Source organism: Canis aureus, chromosome 18, assembly GCF_053574225.1.
Source record: "Canis aureus isolate CA01 chromosome 18, VMU_Caureus_v.1.0, whole genome shotgun sequence".
NCBI classification, from domain to species: Eukaryota; Metazoa; Chordata; class Mammalia; order Carnivora; family Canidae; genus Canis; species Canis aureus.
In genome coordinates this window covers 13,206,107-13,229,096 of record NC_135628.1, presented here as the reverse complement: position 1 = coordinate 13,229,096, position 22,990 = coordinate 13,206,107, and the positions used below count along the sequence as shown (strand labels likewise).

General features: G+C 41.7%; 2 protein-coding genes across 5 annotated transcripts in view; one reads left to right on the top strand and one right to left on the bottom strand.

Moving 5' to 3' along the window:
• Positions 1 to 19,841, bottom strand: part of MATCAP2 (microtubule associated tyrosine carboxypeptidase 2) — a 61,530-nt gene extending 41,689 nt beyond the window's left edge. Inside the window, exons 1-2 of one of the 3 annotated variants that reach the window (XM_077856203.1) lie at positions 19,696 to 19,841; positions 14,303 to 14,372 (exon numbers count right to left, since the gene is read on the bottom strand). In XM_077856203.1, coding sequence (XP_077712329.1) covers positions 14,303 to 14,372; positions 19,696 to 19,806 — 181 coding nt within the window. In that variant the 5' untranslated portion in view covers positions 19,807 to 19,841. Of the gene's footprint in view, positions 1 to 6,034; positions 6,183 to 14,302; positions 14,373 to 19,695 lie in introns of those variants that run through there. The other 2 variants (XM_077856204.1, XM_077856205.1) reach the window with 2 other exon arrangements.
• ANLN (anillin, actin binding protein) overlaps positions 19,570 to 22,990 on the top strand; it is a 49,855-nt gene continuing 46,434 nt past the window's right edge. The window contains exon 1 of one of the 2 annotated variants that reach the window (XM_077856201.1): positions 19,570 to 19,776. In XM_077856201.1, coding sequence (XP_077712327.1) covers positions 19,759 to 19,776 — 18 coding nt within the window. In that variant the 5' untranslated portion in view covers positions 19,570 to 19,758. The remainder of the gene's footprint in view (positions 19,777 to 22,990) is intronic. The other variant, XM_077856202.1, reaches the window with a different exon arrangement.

Sequence of the window (22,990 nt, the reverse complement as noted above, 5' to 3'; positions counted from 1 at the left end):
TCACAAACTTGGAAAAGTCATGTGAGGAGAAGGCACAGCCAGGAAGGTAAAGGGAGGTAATTAGGTTCTTTCTCATTTAGTCTTCATAATAAAAAGGGAGAAAGTTACACCAAATTAAAATCAGTGAATAAAACTATGCTAAAGAATTCCTAATTTTGATGGCTTATTACATGTATGTTGATTTTTTTTTTAAAGATTTTATTTATTTATTCATGAGAGACACAGAGAGACAGACACAGAGAGAGAGAGAGAGAGAGAGAGAGAGAGGCAGAGACACAGGCAGAGGGAGAAGCAGGCTCCACGCAGGGAGCCTGATGCGGGACTTGATCCCGGGTCTCCAGGACCATGCCCTGGGCCGAAGGCAGGCACCAAACCGCCGAGCCATCCAGGCTGCCCATGTTGATTTTTTTTTTAATGAATATTCAGTGTAAAAATGCTTTCTTTGGTTCCTAAGACTTAGTGGCTCTATGACCACAAAGCCCAACTCAAGAGTTCTTTTTTCGCCATAAAGCATCAGTGACCTCTAAATTCAGAATTCTGTTCCACCTCAAACAACCTATACACTTCAGGATACTTAACAAAAGTCTTGAACCACCTGCCTAAGCCCTTGATGGGGAGTGGGAAATGGAAGAGAGGTGACAGTGTGTGTAGGACAGACCCTTTTCCCCCAGGAGTCATAGCATTTCAGCTCTCTTGCTAATTATCTACCTGAGAGGTTTAGCATCAGTCCTTTTTAAGCTCCTTCTGCTGATGAGTAAGGTTTGGGAGTGCCAATAGTGTATTTATTTAAAAAAACACCAATCCTGCCAAATGCTGATCTCCCATGAAGCATGTGAAAGTGGGACTCAAGTTCATAAAAGGTGATCAAATAACTCATACAAGATGAATATAAATTAAGAGTCACACCGATCTTGCTGCAGTTGCATTAAAATGTACTATTAGACAACCTAAAGTGTTGTTCTTTTATCATTTTAACTATTCTTTAAGAAAAAGTAACTTTTAAACATGCATAAAAACATAATAAAAGACCAATAAAAAGATTTCATTGAAAAACATACTATTATTCTTTTTCCTGGAAAATCAAAATTTGTTAAAAAACATATGCAGGCTTCTTTGGGGGAAGTGTACTCATGTTCTTCAGAAAAGGAATAAGGTAATTGATTCTACTTTCATATATTAAAAGTCACTACGTAATGTGACATTTTAGCCATCAGCAATGTACTTCACTATAACCTTAAACAAAAATAACTTGATCAAAGAAATCATTCACCCCAACTGGATCACCCTTATTGGGGGGGAGGGGAAATAATATTAAAATGGATACTCACTATATTCACAAGTAGGTGAATATACTGAAATTACCAACACAACGAAAGCTTAATTTGTATCTAGAACAGGAGAAAAGGATACCAGGATTCCTGGCTACTATTCCCAGCTCTTTCAATGACCTCTCTGTAATATTAGTCTAATCATTAAACCCATCAGTGCCTCATGTTCCTCATCTAAAGGAATGGGAAAGAGACAGACTCACTCAACTTTGTTTTTCACAACTGTGAAGAGATTAAGTAATTATGAGGTCTCTGTCTGAAAGGAAGATTAGATCACCAGAAACAAAGCCTGGTGGAAAATACCATTCAGCCAATTTTGACCCACAAAATGGCAATTTCATACAGTTCACTAATATTTATAAAACCTGAGAACCTGGCATAATTTTACATAACAAGAGGACAGGTTGCATTACAAACAGAAGGAAAAGCAAAACAATATAGTTCCTGAACAAAATAAATACTTTATCAAGTAGTTCATCACTTAAAATTGAAATGATATAACATCAACAGCAGAAAAAATAAATTGTGGTAATTTGTATAACAGAATGCTATATTGCAATGAAAAAGCAGCTGAAGTTGCAAGAAACAATACAAATGAATATCAGAGAATACTGCATAAACAAAGCCAGATCAAAAGAGTACATATCATACAATTCATTTTTATGTAGTTCAAAAACAGGCAAATCTAATTCATGGTATTAGAAATCAGAATAGTGGTTATCACTGAGGGATGGGTTATAACCTAGGAAGAGTCACCAGGGTACTGGGTGCTAGAAATGTTCTATATCTTCTTCTAGGCAGTAGTTACATATGCACAAATTCATTGGGCTACGCTTTTAAGACTTGTGAACTCTACTGAATATAAGTTACACCTTAATCTTTTAAATGGTGTATGAAAAAATCAGTATCTTTGAAAACATATTTATGGCCCAATTTGTCTGCATTATAACAAGTAACCTACTAAATTTAACATCTTTAAATTCAACGGAATCCAATATAGTTTCTCAATTTTAAGTTAAAGGGGGGGAGGGGGAGGGAGAAGGGGGGGGGGAGGGAGAGAGAGAGAGAGAGAGATGAAAAGGCACTGCTCATATCATTCAGGAATGGAGAAAATCAACTTCAGGACTCCCAAAAGTGTCCCAGTCCCAGTTAGGAGCACTTCAGTGTTACTCAGCTAGTAACAATGATTCTTTAGATCTTGACACTGTCATGGTTTGTGTTGTTATTTTACAGTTAGAAATATACAGGGTATTCTATAATGCCAGGAAATAATGGTTCTGGTACAGGAAATCACTTTGCACACCATCTGAAACAGTGAACATGCCAGAAAACAAACTTCCCCAGGGCTTTCTACTTAGGATGAAGACAAAACTCCTAACCATGGCATATGGAGTCACTCATGGTCAGGTCACTTGCACCATGTTCCCCTTAATCAGTCTACTCTTTCATTCTGTCATGCCCTTTCATTCTGTCAATCCCTCACTCTCACCTTTCTCCCTCCAGACACTCTTCCTATATTGTCCCTATGTTTGGAGAGCCCTTCCTACCCGTGTTAAATGAATTCCCACTCACCCTTCAGTTCAAATGTCACTTGTTCAGGAAACCTTCCCTGGAGGGTTCTTTGAAGCACCTGTCACAGTTGCAGCTCTACATTTGTATGATGGCTTCCTCCAATACTGAAATTCTAAGTCTCATTACGGCATACACCTGTGTATGTTTTTGCTCACTCATGCCTTGCTTATGAAAGGATGGCCAGAGAGGTAGCCAAGGGAAGGTACTATTTGAGAGGAAAGAAAGGATACAAGACTTGAATGCCTGAAGGTTGAGAAAAAAAAATCATACCAGGATGGCATTAAAAAAGTGAAACAGGGGGATCCCTGGGTGGCGCAGAGGTTTAGCGCCTGCCTTTGGCCCAGGGCGCGATCCTGGAGACCCGGGATCGAATCCCACGTCGGGCTCCCGGTGCATGGAGCCTGCTTCTCCCTCTGCCTATGTCTCTGCCTCTCTCTCTCTCTCTGTGACTATCATAAATAAATAAAAATTAAAAAAAAAAAAAAAGTGAAACAGGGATCCCTGGGTGGCGCAGTGGTTTAGCGCCTGCCTTTGGCCCAGGGCACGATCCTGGAGACCCGGGATCGAATCCCACGTCGGGCTCCCGGTGCATGGAGCCTGCTTCTCCCTCTGCCTGTGTCTCTGCCTCTCTCTCTCTCTCTCTCTCTCTGTGTGACTATCATAAATAAATAAAAATTAAAAAAAAAAGATTAAAAATAAACTTTAAAAAAAAAAGTGAAACAACTAGTGATGTTGAAGACAAGTTTTAATGGCAGGTGCCTACGGCTGGCTATAAGACAAACAGGAGCTGGGTGCCTAAGTGTATTCATCCCATATGGCCAAACAGTAGCCTTAAGAAGACTTTGGTCTCCAGTATTTTTAAACATTTGCTTTTGTTACAAAGGAGCTTCATTTTCAGATGATCCATCAATCACTTCTTATCATTAATCACTTATATCCCATATAAAATATGGGCAGTAGGAAATCAAAAATTAACATAATCCTATATGGCTTCTGACAGCTTTGTTACTCACTGAATGAGCTAAACGTCTTCTATTTTGCAAATTTTATAATCAAGTAGAATATGATCTTTCCAGGCAAAACTTATTTACAGCTTGCCTGTGATAAAAAAAACAAAACAAAAAAAACCACTTGGAGCAAACTATCAGATAATATACCCCTGATGTTAAATGAAATGTTCATGTTGAACTTTGTGGCTTAAGTCAATATACAGTCTTGTAATAGCGCAGTGGTTGAAAACATGGGCTTTGGAAGGGAACTGCTCCAGTCTGAATCTTGGCTGTTTAGTAGCAGCTGTGACCTTGAATGAGTTAACTTCTTTGTGCTGTAGTTTCCTTATCTGTAAATGGGGTAATACTACTACACATTTCATAGTACTGGTGTGAAGACTGAATGTGTTAAAATATGTTAAGTGCTGCGAACAGTGCAGAGTTGAAGTGATTTTTGCCACTAAATTACAGAAATTGAATTGAGGCAGAGCAATGAGTCTAGTATTTCATAAAGCACCTCTCCTTAATCTACCAACTCTGCCTACTGAAAAGCAGGCGACCCCATTTCTACTGCTGACTGAATGGTCAAGATACCTTTTTTTTTTTTTTTTTAAGATTTTGTTTATTCCTGAGAGACACAGAGAAAGAGAGAGAGAGAGAGAGGCAGAGACACAGGCAGAGGGAGAAGCAGGCTCCATGCAGGGAGCCTGATGTGAGGACTCGATCCTGAGTCTCCAGATCACGCCCTGGGCCGAAGGTGGTGCTAAGCTGCTGAGACACCTGGGCTGCCTGGGGACCTACTTTCTAATACCATTATTGTCATAATTGTATTCTCTTTCTGCAATGATTGCTTTACTTTGGGGAAATTACTTTAATTGACATTATTTCTGAATAGTTGTCTAAAAACCTTCACTTTGTTTTTCTCCAAGGCAGTGGTTTTCAAATGGGAAGGGGAGTAATTTTGCCCTCTAGGCAACACCTGACAATGTCTGGGACATCTTTGGTGATCACAACTGTGTATGGAGGAGGAGGGGGCGGCTCCTGACATCTAGTGAGTAGAGACCAGGGATGCTAGTTAAGCATTCGACAATGCACAGGGCAGCCCCCCTCACTGCAAAGAACTGTCCATTAATTCAATGTTAATAGTGCCAAAGCTGAGAGGCCCTGCCTGCCCCCAAACAAAAAGAAGGTACGGTACTTTTAAGGAACTTTTCAAAATTCTCGTTGTGTTTCGGGATGAAAAAGTAGTGTCTGCATCAAATTACACTCTTAAAAACTCTAATGCTGATTTAGGTTTGCTTCTTAGATCTTGAGTCCTGCGCTTCCTGTCAACGTAAATAACGACGAGATAAATCAAAGCACAGGATCAGCTCCACATTCTAGAATACCCAACATGAAATAAAATAGTGTAAAACCGAGACCACAAGCGTTTTCATTGGAAAGGAATCCAGTTGCAGGATTTAAATACGAATAGGAAAGGAATGGTCTGGTACTGCGATGCCAGATGGTAAAAATCAAATAAACAAATAAAAATTAAAAAAAAAAAATGTGACACCGTCTGTGGGGTCGGGCACTTCCTCTGATCCATCACTCGGGTGGTGGTCATCGCGGTCCTGGGCTACCGCAAGCCCCGTCCGCAGAAATGTCACAGGGATTAGAGGCGGGGACAGGGGCCAAGGAGGGAAGCCTCCAGGTGTGTAAGATGATATTTACATGGCTTAGCGTCCATACTTTGTTTTCTTTTCCTTTTCAGGTAATACAAGGCCAGCGAACTTCCTGAGCTGGCGTCTGACCGCCTCGCTCAGCCGCACAGCACCACCCTGGAAGGCACCCGCTGATAAGGCCAACCGCGGGGTCCCGCCAAAGCACAGGGAGATACGGGCCTGCCGCTTCGCTCCTCTCAGCGGGGGTCCTCGGGAACGTTCTAGAAACCCAGCCGCCCCCGCTACGCGCCGCTCCCGTCGGCTGTGGCAGGAGCTGCGGGGGGCGCGTCCACGGCCCCGCGGGTCCCACGGCACGTGCTGGCCCACGGCAGGCGACCGGGGGACGGGGCCTTCCCGGCGCGCCCTCCGCGCACCCCGGCCCCGCGCCCGCACCCCGGCCCCGCCCGCCCCGCCGCCCGGGGGCCGCCTGCCCCGCACTCACCCGTCACGCGAATGGACTCCAGCATCGTCCCGCCGAGGCCGCGGGCGCGGGCCCGGGGCGAGCCGGCCGCACCGCCTCTAGCTCCCGGCCCGGGCCTCGCGGGGGGCCGCGGCGGCAGGCGGCGCTCGGCCCCCGGGGCAGGCGGAGGCGCGGCACGGCGGACCTGGACGCTCGGACGCCGCCGAGGGACGCGCCGCGGCTCGACCCGGTGCAGCGGCGCTAAAAACGCGCGGCCGCCGTGACGTCGCCGCTCCCCCGTTGCTAGGCAACGCCCCGCGCCGTCCGCGAGCGCGGCGCTTCCCGGGGCCCGCGTGCCGCTGGGGGCGCTAGCGCGCCGGCGGCCGGGCTCGCGGGAAGGCGGGCGGGGGCGAGGGAAACTACAACTCCCGGCATGCACAGCGCAGGCCCGCGAGAGGCCGCCTGGGTCTCGGGCCGCAGGTGCGGGCGCGCTTGCACTGGGTGGGCGCCTGTGCCCCGCTCCAGAGGGCTTAGCGCCGCGGGAGCTTCAGGGGACAGAGGTGCAGTGACAGGACGGCTCCAGCGGTGCATTGCAAAGCCGATCTCCTCCGCCCTTTGTTGGACCGTGTTAACGAGCATCTTCATTATCGTGGGAAGCTCGGACACATTCACCTGTCGAGCGTCCTGGCATGAGGATGCTAGCTTGACGTGGCGGGATGTTGTCTTCCGGTGTGTTACCCCGCGGGAGATGTAGACTCTACAGCAATCCGGCATTTTTGGGGAGCCTGACGTGTGCAAGGTTCCGAGACGGCCCGGAGGAGGGCAGAAGGCAAGCCCCGCGGAGCTCACAGGCTAGCATGACCCCGAGCTGCCGCTGGCGCCGTCAGATCCCCGAGCCACATTTTCTCTTTAGCCTCCCTCAAGGTTGACACAGGACACAGAAATGGTTGAGATGCGTCTTCAAACTCAGGGGCAAAAGTCATGTATGTCAACATCATAATCTAGGAATGACAGAAAATGTGTGAGAATTGGTGACTTTTTGATCAATTAGGAGGGAACAGCGGAAATTTAACTTTATCACGAATAGTAGATAACCTCACATATTCTGTCTGAAAATCCTCCGAGTAGTATCTTCAAAGTATACCCAGAATCCGGCCACTGCTGTCACCGCTGCCAGCGCTCCGGTTCAAGCCACCAGCACCTCTTGGGTCACAGCCGGGGCCTAAATGCTCTCCGTGTTTCCAGCCTCGCCCTCTTCGCTTTGTCCTCAAAGCTCCGTGGCCAGTGTGATCCCGCTCGGTCGGGTGTCACTCTTCCGTGCAGAACCCTTCAACGGCTTCCCCTCTTCCCTCTGAGGTCCTTTATGACCTAGCTTCCTGTCGCCTCTGATCTCATTTCCCCTACTCTGCATCGGTCTCCTCCAGACAGACTGGCCGCCTCGGTCTTCTCAACTATGCGAAGCCCTGTTTCGCCTCAAGGCCTTTGTGAACCTGGGGTTTCTCCTGCCTGGAATGCTTTTCCCTCAGCCAAAGGACTAAGCTGCTTCACCTCTTTCAGGACTTAAATCCAAACCTCACTTCTCAGTGAGGCCTTTCCTGGCCTCCCACTCAATTTAAAATTCTACTTCTTTCACAGGCTCCCTACACCTACTTCTGTTTTATTTTTTCCCCTTGGTACTGAACATTAATTTATCATATATTTTACTGATTTATCTTTATTCCCTCCATCCTTAGAATAAAATTTCCATAAGTGCAGTGATTTTTTGCTTGTTCACTGCTATTTTCCCAACATTTAAAATAGTGCCTGGAAAAAAAAATAAATAAAATAAATAAAATAGTGCCTGGTACAAAGTAGGTACTCAATAAATATTTGTAAATTAATGAATATGTAGACAAAAGAAGTATGCATTTTCAATGAATACTCAATCCTTGCATTCATAAGGACAGTTATTCCTGCAATATATGTCCTAAGGAAAAGAAGGCTAAAAATGAACCTTTCATACCTATCTTATATAACTAAAACTCTGAGACCTGCTTTCCAAATTTGCTATAAAAATGCATCTATCACCACTGCAAATTTCTAGTTTTTAAAGTCACTGCAATTTAAGAAGTTATTACTCAAAAAAATAGACTCCTAAAAAATGTTTGAGTCATATATTCAGCATATATGTAAAGAATTTACTCTAAATGCTTTTACTAAAGCATGTTTAATCATATTGTCCCATTTTCATTACATTCTAAAGAAATCAATATTTATATAAAGGCATTGGGCTTCGTGCTTTTAGAGAGCATTATAAAACGTGACGCTGTCCTCGAGAAACTTACTGACTGGCTAGTGTGACACACATGCACACTAAAGTTATAAAAGGACATGCCCTAAAGGTACACCTCTCTCTCCAACATTCCATTAAACTTAAGAATTCCAAATATACACAATTTAAGCTCCTATAGTTATATGCACCTAGAACAGTATTTAATTCTTTTAAAATTATTTTTATGTTCACCCTACCAATATTTCCCTGTGGATAATTTTGATTTCTAAATATCTTTAGTGATAAGTGTTATTAAAGGTGCATATCAATTTAATCAAAGCATTTTGAAAAGATATTCTTGGTGTACTGTTAGGCATTGAAGTACTCTTGCTAACAAATTTGTGAATACAAAGAGTTTATCTAATTTCTTACAAAACTAGTACTGTTATCAGCTCCTTTTACCATTCCTGCCTATGCAATTATTCATCCTCATCAAGCTTTGTGCATCTGCTTTGTTAATTATTGATTTGTGCTATGCCTGCTTAGTATTTCCATTGGGTACAGCATCTGCAGCTGTCCACTTGGCTGCTTTTGAGTCAGCATTGTTTTTACATATCCACCAGAACAATGAACAATTCCATCTTTCTGAGAAACTTTTCTTTATATCGTTTCTATATAAATCATTAATATTGAGACAAAAGAACTGATGGGATTATCAGTTGCTACTCCATTTTCAAAGCATGGACTGCAAAATAAAGTTAAGAATTTATTAAAACTGACTCTAATAATTTATTTTTATCTTTAAGGATGCACCTCCCCTCTTCTTAAAGTTTTACTAAACTTAGGTTTCCAACAGTAGCCAAGGATGTCATTGTAGTTATCCTACTATAATGTCATACTTCATTTTACTTTTATAGTCATTTCACATACACTACCAACATTATATTGTGGATCATTTTGATCACTGAATATCTTTAATGATGACTTCCATTCAATTTTAGTTAAGAAAAATGATAGAAAAATAGGAATTTTAATAGAAATTCTTTTTTGTGTGGTGGGATTGTTATGTTATGGAAAAAGAAGTTATATTTTTCTTATCAGTAACTTTAGTTTAACTCATATGTTAATCTGTATGTCTCATGTATATGCTGCATAGTAAACTATTCATAATCCATGGTGGAGTTAATGAAAAAAAGTTGCAACATCTCTGTAATAAGAGGGGATAATTTTTGTTTTTATTTTAGAAAACAGATTGACATCTCCTTTTTAAAGACTTAAATTAACATTTGATCATTTACTTACAATTCATAAGTAGTGCTAGTGGAAAGACAGATAATACAATATTCCACCTTCTATAGAAAAGTTTGATATTGAAGCGTGACCGTATACTGACCAGGTATACATTATGCTTGAAACTGAGAAAAAGTTTAATTTCTTAAGAAGTTATCTCAGTAACTAAAAGGAATTAGAACATTAAAATAATATTTATTCCCTTAAATTTTAGATAAAAGAGTTAAAAAGAAGGGGAAGAGGAGAAGATTCTAGAAAACACTTTTGACTTTTCTTCCTGTTTATTGGAAGCAATTTATAACATTCTACGTCGTTGAAAATATATGCTTCGATGAAAATTAATCTGCAGCAGTCTGCCATTATAGAAGAACAGAGCAACTCTAATTGCAACACCCCATTCTAACAAACATTAACAGAAGCCTTAGGGCAAGCTGTAAACAATGTTCCTTTGCTCAAAAAAGAAAAAAAAAAAAAAAACTCCAAGGAATAGTTGGTTTCTGTGGCTTTTAAAAATTTTTTTGAGTGACATTTGAATGCTTTTAGGATGTCTGTATTGAGAGAATGGAATGTTTTCAGTGTGTCTTTTTCAGGAGAATGAAAAGCATTAAGTGGGAGACAAATCAAAGATTGCTTTGTGAAACCTCCTTTGTCTTATCACCTCATTGAAAATAGAACAGCACAAAAATCCTGAGAAATGCTGATTTTTTTGATAAGATGTTTTGTTGTAAATGATTGGGGGGGTGGAAGGATATTTTTTAACCAGACAAAAAAATTGCCTATCTTAATTATATTTTGAAAAAACCAAGACATGCACTAGTTTACTCCTTCCACAGATATTTAAGTGCCTTGTATATACAAGAAAAAAAAGTGATGAAAAAGACATGATACCTACCCTCAGAGAATTTACTGATAGTGCATATATACATATGTAAACATGATTTACACACATCAACCAATCTTTGAGTGTACATCAAGGCTGCTGTGGTGAGAGTTCCAGTTCTCCTGGAACATATGTTACAGTAGGAGAAACAAACAAGAATCAAGTTAACTAATGTGCAATTACAGATACAGATAGGTGCTATGAAGGAATTACAGTAGATGGTGACTTATTTTTTTCTTAACATTTTTTTTTATTCATGAGAGACACAGGGAGAGAGGCAGAGACATAGGCAGAGGGAGAAGCAGGCTCCCTGTGGGGAGCCCAATGTGAGACTCCATCCCAGGATCACTCCCTGAGTCAAAGGCAGACACTCAACCACTGAACCACCCAGGTGTCCCTAGATGGTGACTTATTAATAGTGGAGTCCAGAAAGGCTTTTGTGAGGAAGAGACTTTTGAGTTGAGATCTGAAGGATGAGAGTCAACCACAGTAAATTTGGTGGGGGGTTCAATGGGGTGGGGGAGCCAAGCATTCTAGGTAGATGGGATTATAAATGCAAAAGCCCTGAGATGGCAATGATCTTGACATGATCCTGGGACTAATAAAGGTCAGCATGTTTGGAGTCCAGTGAGCTGGGGGAAGTGGTAGGAGAAAATATCTCAGAGGCAAGCAGGGGCCAGTGAAAGGAATTTGGACTTTATTCGAAATGCAATCAGAAGCCACTGGTTGATTTTAAACAGGGCAGTGACATAATATGGCTTATTTGTTTTTAAAGATTGTATTGACTGTTCTGAGGACCATGGATAGATAAGAGGGTGAGAACGGAAGTGGGGAAACCAGATAGGAGACTTATAGTGGGCCAAATGAGAGTGATAATGGGTTGGAGTGGAATGAGAGCTATAGAGAGAAAGAAGTAGAAGACCCAGCGTATATATATATATATATATATATATATATATATATATATAGAGAGAGAGAGAGAGAGAGAGGAGAGAGTTGATCAGTAGGTTGAATATGAGGGGAGGAGAGGAAGAAGGAATTGAATATGCCTCCCAGGTTTTGGCTTGAGGAACTGAGTGAATAGTAGTGGTATGCATGGAGATGAAGATGAGGGAAAAACAAGTTGAATGGGGAATTCCATTTTGGTTATGTTAAGTTTGATGTCCCAGTTAGAAGTCCATATCAAGATTTCAAATAGGTTGGTTGGATATTAGAGTTCAGAGTTCAGGGAAGAGATTATGCTAAAAAATAAATCTGGGAGCCATCAGTATAGTCAGTATTTTAAGTCATTGGGACTGATGAAACCACCCAGGGAGTGTGCAGAGGTAGATAGGAGAACTCAGAGTAGAATTTAGAGTTCTTAAGTGATTTAGTTGTGGAGCAGAGGAAGAGGAGCCAATAAAGTTCTTTTTTCAAATATACATATATATACATACACAGATGCAGAGTACCATATACATGTATATATATATAGTTATGTATATATGTGTATACATGTATTTTTTCTGACCTGTTTAAGATTAGCTGGCAGACATGATACCCTTTTATCCCTAAATACTTTAGATTATGTATATGTATAAATACATGTGTGTGTGTACATGTACAGAGAGAGAGAGAGGGAGAGAGGGAAGGAGAACAAATGTACAGAGAGAGAGAGGGAATGAGAACAAAGCAAATGTAGTAAAATGTTAATATATTAAGAATCTGATTGAAAGGCATCCTGAGATTCTTTTTTTCTATGTGTATATGAATAAAACTGTTGCAACTTTTAAGTCTGAAATTATATCAAAATAAAGTGATGCAAATTGAGAACTAAAGTAGAAAATTAACTAGGTGGGGAACCTTGTAAGACATGATATTCAGCTGGCCTAATATAGATATCCAAAGGTGCTGTGAGGGCAATTCAGTAGCAAGATCAAAGTGAGAAAGTCATGGATGTAGCAGAGCATGGTATATTCAGGAAATAGCAAATGCTTGAGAGTTTTCTATTCTTTGAGCACTTTCCTTGGCTTTAAACATTAAGCAAAGTGAGCAGTAAACTCATTTGCAGAGAGTAAGAGAGTAGGATGGGAAACTGATAATTTGAAAGGAATTCAAATGGGTAAGAAAGAAAGGATTCCAAAGCAACATGAAACATCTAGTTAGGATAAATTTGAAATGGAAGTGGCTCAATGCTCAGCAAGCCAAGAAAAGTAGAAAAAACAGAAGATTAGAAATTGGCAAGATAAATGCAGCAAGGACAAGGGCCCAAGGAAAATGGTACTGAAATAGTTTCTCTTGGGGCCTGGCTGGGTAGGGAATAGGTAAGACATAAAGGAGCCTGGGCAGTGTTTGGGGGAGAGACCTGGAAAGGGTCAATCACAGGTTCTGAAAAAGACTAGTCATCATCTTTTTCCTCATGTACTATTTTAAAGGGCTGAATCAGGTGATCCTTACCAGCTCTTTTTTTTAAACTCCCTTTTCTCTTAGCATCCTTTTCACAATAGACTGAACTACTTAGCACATGACTTCATAGAAAAAAGCAAGGTGGGAGTTCAGGGCTAATTCAGAGCACAGGTTATAGCATTTTTCATTTGACCAAAAGTTAGGAAAGGAGAACGGACTGAAGTTTAGGGTTAGGGGGGCTTGTGGGTTTAGCAAGAGCGAGCAGCAGTGGAGAAGAGGTAAAGATTTGAGATTACAATCAGGATTCCAGTTTTTGGGTTTGAAATCTTAGAGCACTTACAAGTGTTGACTAGCAGCCAAGTATGGCCATACCTGTGATGGCTAAGCAGAAGAGAGGAGGGGGTCAGTCAGTTTGGAAGGTTTGAGGAATGGTGAGGTCAGAGACTGCAGTCTCTGAGAGTTCATCAGCAAACATTTCTCGGTGGCCTATTACATGTCAGGCATGAATGGTGCCAAGGAAGACCAGGATGGTGTCTGATTGTGAGAAGCAAGGAAGTGAGGAGTGAAAGTGGATGTCACAAATGCCAAAATTTGGAAGCATTAATGAGAGAGTAGAACCATGGTCTAAAAGTACCACGTGAAGAGAAATTTTTGATGTGTTTGGAAGATGAAGTTCATGACATATAAATGGAAGACAATGAATCTTCTTCTGGCATCAAATTTAAGATTTTATTTTTGATATCCATTAGAGAGACTTTATATTTAAGAAATATTGGCTTCTTGGGACGCCTGGGTGGCCCAGTGGTTGAGCACCTCGCTTCGGCCCAGGGTGTGATCCTGGAGTCCTGGGATCGAGTCCCGCATCAGGCTCCCTGCATAGAGCCTGCTTCTCCCTCTGCCTGTGTCTCTGCCTCTCTCTGTGTCGCTCATGAATAAATAAATAAAATCTTTAAAAAAGAGAAATATCGGCTTCTGCTACTTTGTAATATTTAAGAACTGCTTTTCTTTAATATGGATCATTTAAAAAATTTAAAAATAGGCTCTGTGAATATAGCTTTAAAAAATCTAGTAAGAAAAGGTAAAGTTATCAATATATAAATTATAGTGTGATAAATACATAAAGGAATTGTTCCTCTTTGTGAAAGGGTTTGCTGTAGTTCTTTAAATCTGAATTCTCTTAACACCCTTACTTACTACTTGAGAAAGTAAAAAGGAGATTAAAGCTATATGAATTTTGAGAATGGTATGACTATAGTTACATTGGGTTTTAAGAACAGTATAATATGGTCAGAAAGGACAATTTGTTTTCCCTCACTTTGGAATATGAAACAGTTTCATTGATTAACTTAGAAAAGGAAAAAAAAATCTGATGCTAAGGACCATTAATAGCAGAGATCATAATAAATAAGATATCCCTTTTCAGTAACATGTATATAACATTCTTTGATGGTTCTTATTTCTTTATAGTAAATGTGTAAAAGAAGTGGCCCTTCAGCCAGATAACCTGAAGTAGAGAACTTGACTTTAATCCTTCTTGCTACTGCCTTGTGGTTAGACCTTGGCTTTTTCTCTCCCTGTAAAAATAAGAATATTTACATCATTGTATCATTCTGTGAATAAAAAGAGAATGAATGTGAATGTATTTTGAAAAATTAACTGTAAATATACAAATAGCATTGGGAGTGTCTTTATTGAGTAAATGCTTTCAAATTTTTCAAATGCTTTTCACAATTTATCTGTGAAAGATATGATAATTAGTTCCTTTGTTGAAAAGGATCTTAGAAGGTACAAATCTCATTTACTAGTGTCACCTTGAATCTACATCGCCTTGATTCTATTCTTAAATTAATGTAATAAGCTGTGGTCTTTACCTAAATAACTTGAGAGGTTGTGGTTTTCATTTTAAAAACAGGAAAGACACTTCTGATGACTTTTAGAATATTAACATCATTTCAACCAAGCTGCATAGTCTATACCAATAATCATGTGATTACAGCACACACTTCTTTTCAATAATTAAAAAAAAATTTTTTTTTTTGAGAAAACAATTCCATGAGAAAAGCATGGTTGCTATTTTCAGGCCTTTAGCTATAGCTCAAGGGCACATTTACATCATTATTGTGTCTTCGCTGATCCAAAAAAATAAATGAACTGAAATGTCAAGAGTATGAACAGTCTAGAATTTGAAGTCACCGAGATCTTGTTCAAATTATTAGGTGATGGTCCAATCACTCAGCCTGTTTGTATCTCAGTTTTCCTATATCTAAAATAGGAATAGGGATCCCTGGGTGGTGCAGCGGTTTGGCGCCTGCCTTTGGCCCAGGGCGCGATCCTGGAGACCCGGGATCGAGTCCCACATCGGGCTCCCGGTGCATGGAGCCTGCTTCTCCCTCTGCCTGTGTCTCTGCCTCTCTCTCTCTCTCTCTCTCTGTGACTATCATAAATAAATAAAATTTAAAAAAAAAATAAAATAAAATAGGAATAATAGTTATCTTAAACTCATTCAGTCAGAAAACATCAACCGAACTCACATTCCCAGAAGGTGCTGGGTTACAGCTATAAGTAAGACATGCTTCTGCCATCCCATAGCTTATACTCTAGTAGGACAGACAGGAAATAAACATAAATATATAACAAAAATCATTCCACATAAGTGGAATTGCAGTGAAAAAAATAAATCACGGTAACAGGATGGAAAGTGATTGGGAAGGGGCCAAAAGAAAGAGTGTGGCCACCCAATTAGGGAAGTCTTCTTTGAGAGGTAGTACATTCCAGCAAGCACTCAATTAATGAGGAGCCAGATGTGGGTAGATCTAAAGAGGAGTATGTAGGAGGTGGAAAATTCTTGAAGAAAGGAATCTGTCTTTTTGTTTGTCCTGGAAAAAAACCTATGAAGCTGGAGCCTAGTGAAAAAAAGGGAGAGTACTGTGATATTTGGCATGTATTAGGAGAAGAAAACAGTTCAGATCATTTAGGGCTTTGTAGTATGATAAATAATTTGGATATCATTCTAATTGCAATGGAAGGCACGAACTAACTCTGAATAAGGAATTGACACTGCATAATTTACATTTTAAAAAGATCCTTCTCTATAAATTACTAAAACTAAAAGATAGTTGAGTAGGTTTACAATAATCAATTATGTCCCTAAATACCAGTAATTATTTAAAAATAATTTAAAAGATATCATATGTAAAAGTAGTAACAAAAACAAAAATACAAAAGAATAAATTTAAAGATCTGTACAGAAGCACATTATAAATATTTTTGGAAAATATTAAAGTAGACTTAAGTTAATCAAGATCTACCATCTTCACAAATGGAAAGGCTCAATATCACAAAGATGCCAACTCTCTCTAAATTATGTGATAAATTTGACATAGTTCCAATAAAAATATCAAGAGGATTTTTCCCCCTTTGTGTGGAATTTGACAATTTGGCCATAAATTGTAAAAGCAAGAAGCCAAATTAGCTAAGTCAATTAGCCAAGCCAAGTTAATTATTAACTTGCCTACCAGATATCAATTCTTATAATTAAGATGGTTTGATATGGGAACAATAGAGAAATGAACTAGGAGAACAGAATAAAGAGCTCTAAAATACACCTACATATACACAAAAACTTGATATATATAGGTCAGTGGGGAAAGAATGGACAAATAAGTGTTGCTAAGACATTTGGTTATCCAAATAAAAAAAAAATCAATCCAGATAATTTAAGGACAAAATGATGAGAACAATAATTTTTAGAAGAAAATAGGGGAGAACATTTTTATAAACTCAGAGTAGGGAAGGATTTCTTGACAGATAAAAGCACATCCCCTAAAAGAAAATATACATATATCTAATTACATTAGTATTAAACATTTCTGCACATCCAAGACATCCTAAAGTGAAAAGATAAACCATAAACTAAGGAAAGATATTTATAAGCTAAAAAGAGTTATTTTTCCAGAAAATGCTAAACAAAACGCCTGTGAATCAATAAGAAAAAACTGTGTGGAAAAATAGGCAAAAGATATAGAGTTGAAATTCACAGAAAAGGAAACCTGAAAGGCCAATAAACACATGAAATAATGTTCAAATTCAGGAGTAAAAAGTGCACACAGACTAGAATGGCAAAATCTAAAAAGTAACTATGTGTTAGGGAGGCACTGTAGTAGCAGACATGCTGCTCATATACTGCTGACTGAAGTAAAAGTTGTGACAATCATTTTGAAGAGTAAATTTATTTTTAATATCTGGCAATAATGTTGAAATATATTTATCAAAATAATTCCTAGGTATATTACTGTAGATAAAAATTTTGCATGTGTATATAAGGAGACATAAAAATATAGCATCATGGAATCTTTGGAATGAAATATTGTTAATGAGCTAAACATCCAAAAAAAAAAAAATGAGCTAAACATCCATTAATAGGACAATGGATACATAATTGCAAGTATATTCACACAATATAATACAGCCATGAAACAATGAAAAGTGGCTATTGGTGAGGATGAATCTCATAAAAAGAATACTTAGTAGAAAGATTAATAACTGCAGAAAGGCACATACAGCAAAAAAAAAGTTATTCAGATCACAATATATTGTTATGGATATATATGTAGATGTAATAAAAATACATGAATTTCATGAGCATGATAAACATTAAAATCAGATTACTTTTACCCCTGAGGAGCAGAAGGTGAATGGAATTAAGAAAGGATACACAAGAGACTTCAAGTATAAGATTATATATCTCTTTAAACTAGGTGGTGGGTACATGGTTTTGTTTATTCATTACTTTTTTGTGAACTGGAAATATAACAGAAGTTTTAAAAGGAGAAGAGTAATTTCAGCTTATAAACTGAAAAATGAAGTAAGAACGGGGTAGAATAGAAAAAAAGACTTGTCAGGTGACAATCACTGTACTTGAAGAAGAGTAGATTTGAGTATCTAGCAGTTTCTGGCAGCTGGGGCTGTTTAAAAAGTCGTAGTGACTGTTTTGGTGGGTTGCTATCACCTTCACCATTATTATTATCAGTGTAAAGACCAAAGATATAAGGGGATTATGACAAAAGATAAACTAAATATTTGGACGAGTTATATTGCACTGTGCTTTATGTACCTCTTTTAGTCTTGACTAGAATCTGGTTGTAAGGACCGTAAAGCTCGCAGAAGACGAAGAGGGAAGGCACACAGACTACATAAATCTCTAAAGACTTTTCCAACGTTGTTTAAAACACACTCTCCCCCTCCCTTCCAATATGCACACACACACATCCTTTCCCCTGTCTAGCAGTGAAAAAAATTCAAACACCTTTTCTTCTTTGGTTCCTAAGTTAGTGTATTTTGAGTTAAATATCAATAATTTGATAATACCAAACCCTTGGGGGGGGGGGTAGAAGCTATAGTCGCTATTACAGAATACTTTGGGATCTGTTTCGGTTTTTCATCTGATCCTCCTAAAGACTCTGCGGAGAACTGGGCAGTTGGTTGTTCCCATTTGGCAGATGAGTAAACTAAAATCCAGAGAGGCTAAACCATAAACTAACTTGGTGACCATGAACTTCATGGAATTCTGTGTCAAATACTTTATGATTAAATGGGCATTTTTCTAGGTAGAGGGTCAGCTTTAATTATATTTTCAAAAGGTCCATGACTCCCCCTAAAGGTCTTAAAAACACTGGATTTTTAAATGACTTGCCTAAGGTCACAGGGTCCCGGTAGAGTCAAGATCCTAATTTCTTCCTACTCCACTCAGAATTCAATTCTTTTCTTTCTTTTTCTTTCTCTCTCTCTTTCCTTTTTTACAACCTACAGCATCAAAATTCACATTAGACATATTATTAGGGAAATACTTTTGGTAAAGTCTACTGACTGATAAGATGGAAAGGTCATTAAACATACCCAAACGTCTAAACTTGGGAGGAACCGTTTTGGTTTGTTCAGCCGTTAGGCAGTCAGTCACTCCTTGGTCTACAGGGTGCTGCTTTTCAGCCCAACACGTCCACAACTGCTGCCTCTACATGCCCTAACACGGACTTGCTAAAGGAGAAATGAATCGGATACAGTAATTGCATAACCTATGTTGCAATTAATTCTGAGCCATCCGTAAAGAACGGTCGTTGAGACACAGCTTGACCTGGTGGAAAGGGGGACCCTGAGCTGAGAACGGGGTGTTTCATCCTCTTGGACAAAGGGCTCCTTGTCCCAGGGTCTCCGCGTGTTGGCTGTTAAGAGCCAAGGTGGATGCGTGGCTTCTTCATCCTTCCAGGCCTAACACTGTGTTGGTTCGGATGGGATCTAAACTAAGGAGGCAGGGCGGTTTGGGTGGGGTATGAACATTCCACCCGCAGCTTGCTAATGTCAAGTCGTCTCTTCCTAGATGGGAAAGGTCTCCAGCGCCCTAGGTGGGCCACTCGCCCCGAATGTCCGCTTTTGGGCGACAGTCCCCGTCGGGGAGGGTGGGAAGCACGCTGCGGGCGGCCACCAGGCCCGCGGGATCCCGACCGCGCGGCCCCGCGAACCCCCCGGGGAGCGATGACGTCGGGCGGGAAAGGTGCGAGCACCGCGGGCTGCGAGCCTAAGCTGCGGGGCTGCGCGGGCGTCGGGTGAGGCCTCGGGCCCGGAGGCGGCTGCGCCGGGGAGCGCCGCGCCTCCCGCCGCCCGCGGCCTCCCGAGCTCGGGGTGCGACCCAGGGGCGGCGGCCCGGACCCGGCCACGTGACCCGGGGCGGGCAGAGGCGCGTCCCGCCCCCGCCCGGCGCGCAGGCGCGCTGCACCGGCGCTGAAATTCAAATTCGAACGGCGGCGGGAGGCCGAGTCCGACCCGGCGGCTGAGGGGGCGCGCGGCAGGAGCAGTTTGGCAGCGTCGGGGTCTCTCCCGGCGGCGCCCGGAGCCGAGACTCACTTCTTTCCCTTTTCCGAGCTTGGACCGGCGTCGTCGCGCAGTCGAGCCGCGGAGTCCGGGGCGATGGACCCGTTTACCGAGGTGAGAAAGCCTGCGGGCGCAGCCTGCCATCGCCGCCCCGACCCCGGCCCGACCCCGGCCCGACCCGACCCGACCCTTCCCACCGCCCGTCGACCCCCGGGCGCACCGGGCGGAGGGCGCGTGCGCGCGCGTGCGCAGCGGGTGTGCGGGGGTCGGCCCGGCGCCCCTCCCCTCCCCTCCCCTGCCCTGCCCTGCCCCCAGCCCTGCGGCGGCTCGCGTCGGCGGCTGCGGCTCAGGGAGGGGGGCTTGGGCTGCGGCCCCCGAGACGGCAGCGCGGAGCCCCCGCGGCCCCGATCCGGAGGGTGAGGCGCGCTGTCCTGCGGAGGACCCCGTCCCTCCCGGACCTGGGCCTGCTGGCAGCGCGAGGCGGGCAGGGCGCAGGGTGGAGTCGGGGGCTGGAGGACTCCGCGCAGGTGCAGCCGCCGCCGCGGAGCGGGCCTGCGGGGGTTCGTGGGCCGTGGACGGCGGCGGGCGAGCAGGACGGCCCGGGGCGTGACCCGAGACCCGGGATCGAGTCCCCGGCCGGGCTCCCTGCACGGAGCCTGCTTCTCCCTCTGCCTGGGTCTCTGCCTCTCTGTCGTGGATAAATAAATAACATCTTTAAAAAGGAAAAAGGAAATGACAGCCAAACGTTGACATCAGCCAGTACCTGAAACCATTGCATCCGTTCCGATAACGTCAACAGCATCTTTAGAGCGGGTCGCTCTGCTACATGAGGAAGAAGTCGTCCCAACCCCCGGGATTGACACGGGATTGACCCAGGAACGGGGAGGAAACATGCGAGTCCAACAGACACCAGCAAAATTAGTGGCCAACAATTTTTCTTTTTTTTTTTTAAAGCAGAGTAAGGAAATAGTAAACCTCTTCGTGTGTATGGAGCATCACGTTACAAGCAATACTCTACTCGTCTTTTGTCCTTTGGAAATTGAACATGGATTCGTTACGTCATTGTGTCAGTTATTTCTCTCTCTCCTTGGCCAGTCTTGTTGAGAACATACATGGATATACTCAGCTTGGTTTCGTGTTGCCAGTTGTCCACCCCCTTTTCTTGCAGGACAGTTCCTCTTTAGGTGGTTATGCGAGGTTCAGACCTAATTTCTTGAGTTGTTGCAAAGTAGGCCTAAAAATGTCTCTACGTGGGCAGCCCGGGTGGCTCAGTGGTTGAGCACCTGCCTTCGGCCCAGGGTGTGATCCTGGAGACCCGGGATTGAGTCCCTCAGCGGGCTCCCTGCATGGAGCCTGCTTCTCCCTCTGCCTGTGTCTCTGCCTCTCTCTCTCTCTCTCTCTGTGTCTCTCACGAATAAACAAATAAAATCGTAAAAAAAAAAAAAAAAATTAAAACGTCTCTGCTAGATTCAAAAACTTAAATGCCTTGGGAAGTACAATTCCTTAAGCCTAAGATGCTAAAAGTTTCAACAGTTACAGTTTACTTGTATTTAAACATAACAGTATTTGTTTTGGTTTCAAATTCTCAATCATGTAGGGGAAAACATTAATTTGTTAACCTTCCTGAAGGATTCTAAGAGAATACCCAGAACACATTTTTGTATTAGTTTTAAAGAATAGGGCTGTTCATGCGCCATGTATTATTTTTCACGTACTTTGGAGTTAAAGAGGATATTTCATTTTATGTTACTAGGCTAGAATAGGATTCCTTAAAACATTTGCCCTATGTGTCCTGAATATTCCTTTTATTCTCCTAAGTCACTGGCAGGAACAAAGCATTTTGAAAGTTGGCTGAAAGTTGTATTTCGTTTTACTTCAAAATGTCATTCCAAAGCTACTACTAGATCTCAGTTGAAAGAAACTTTTATTCGAAAGAAATCTTCCATTTTAGAGTGTGCTCAGAAACCTGTATGGTTTATATTATGAAAGAGCAGTTACTGTTGGAGTAAACAACTTTGACATCTCTTCCTTAATTGGTAATGAGCGCACTATCTGAATTGGTTCCAGTGACTAGGTGTTTAATTATAGCATTCATCGGATTTTTGCACAGGAATGTGAACTGCAACAGTTCTTTGTCCTAAAAGGACTGAGGGTAAGTTAAAATGATTTTCTCAACCAGAGTTCCTTATCAGAACCACAGAAAATGATTTGAGAGACTAGTTTGTTAATTTTCCCAAAGGTGATTCATAACCATGACATCCTACAAGCACGGGAGAGATGTTAATTCATTACAGTAATGTCAGTGCATTAGGGCTAATTCTCTTGGTAGCTCTGGCTGATGAAGCTGCAGCCATCCGAAACTCTTTTCCTCCAACAGGGCTGTTGGGCATTGCTTCTCCCCGCTGCTGTCGCTGGTGCTGTGTGGCACACTCTTCTCTCCCTGCTCCTTCCGCTTGGCAGACTGATTTAACCTCCAGCTCTCACTTTGATTTTCCTTCTTCGGAGGGCAGATCACCTCTCACAATGCTCATCTCACTTGCACTTACCTGTTGGACATAATTCTTGCCAGAACATGAGCTTCATAAAGGCAGGCCTGTTCTGTCCTTTTCAGAGATGTTTCCTTAACATCAAGGCATCCAATAACATTCTGCTGAAATAATAAAGAAAAGAGCCATTCCATGCACATTATTTTTTTGTCTTTTTTTTTTTTTTTTAAAGATTTTATTTATTTATTCATGAGAGACACAGAGAGAAAGACAGAGGCAGACACAGGCAGAGGGAGAAGCAGGCTCCATGCAGGGAACCTGACGTGGGACTTGATCCCAGGCCTCCAGGATCACGTTCTGGGCTGATGGCGGTGCTAAACCACTGAGCCACCCACGCTGCCCCATGCAAATTATTTTACAAACCAATAATTACATATAACATAACTGCAAGAACATTTTAGCAATGTTCTTAACTTTATTGTAGAAAATATTAAATTATTGAAGTATAATAACTCCTCATGGGCTTCTCACCCAGCAACACATGGTCATATTGTTTCACTGTATTCCCCTCTAATCCCTCCCACTGAATCCTTTGAAGCAAATCGTAGAGATCATATAATTTCATACATAAATACTTCAGTATTGATCGTTAAACACTAAGCACTTTAAAAAATAATCATAGTGCCATTATCACACCTAAACATTTAGCAGCAGTTCCTTAATATCAAATATTCTGTCAATGTTCAGATTTCCTTAAGTGCTTCATGGTTTTGCAATTTGTTTGAATCAGGATCTAGACAAGGTCCACAGGGCAATGTCTTTCTGTATTCTTCCTGGACCAA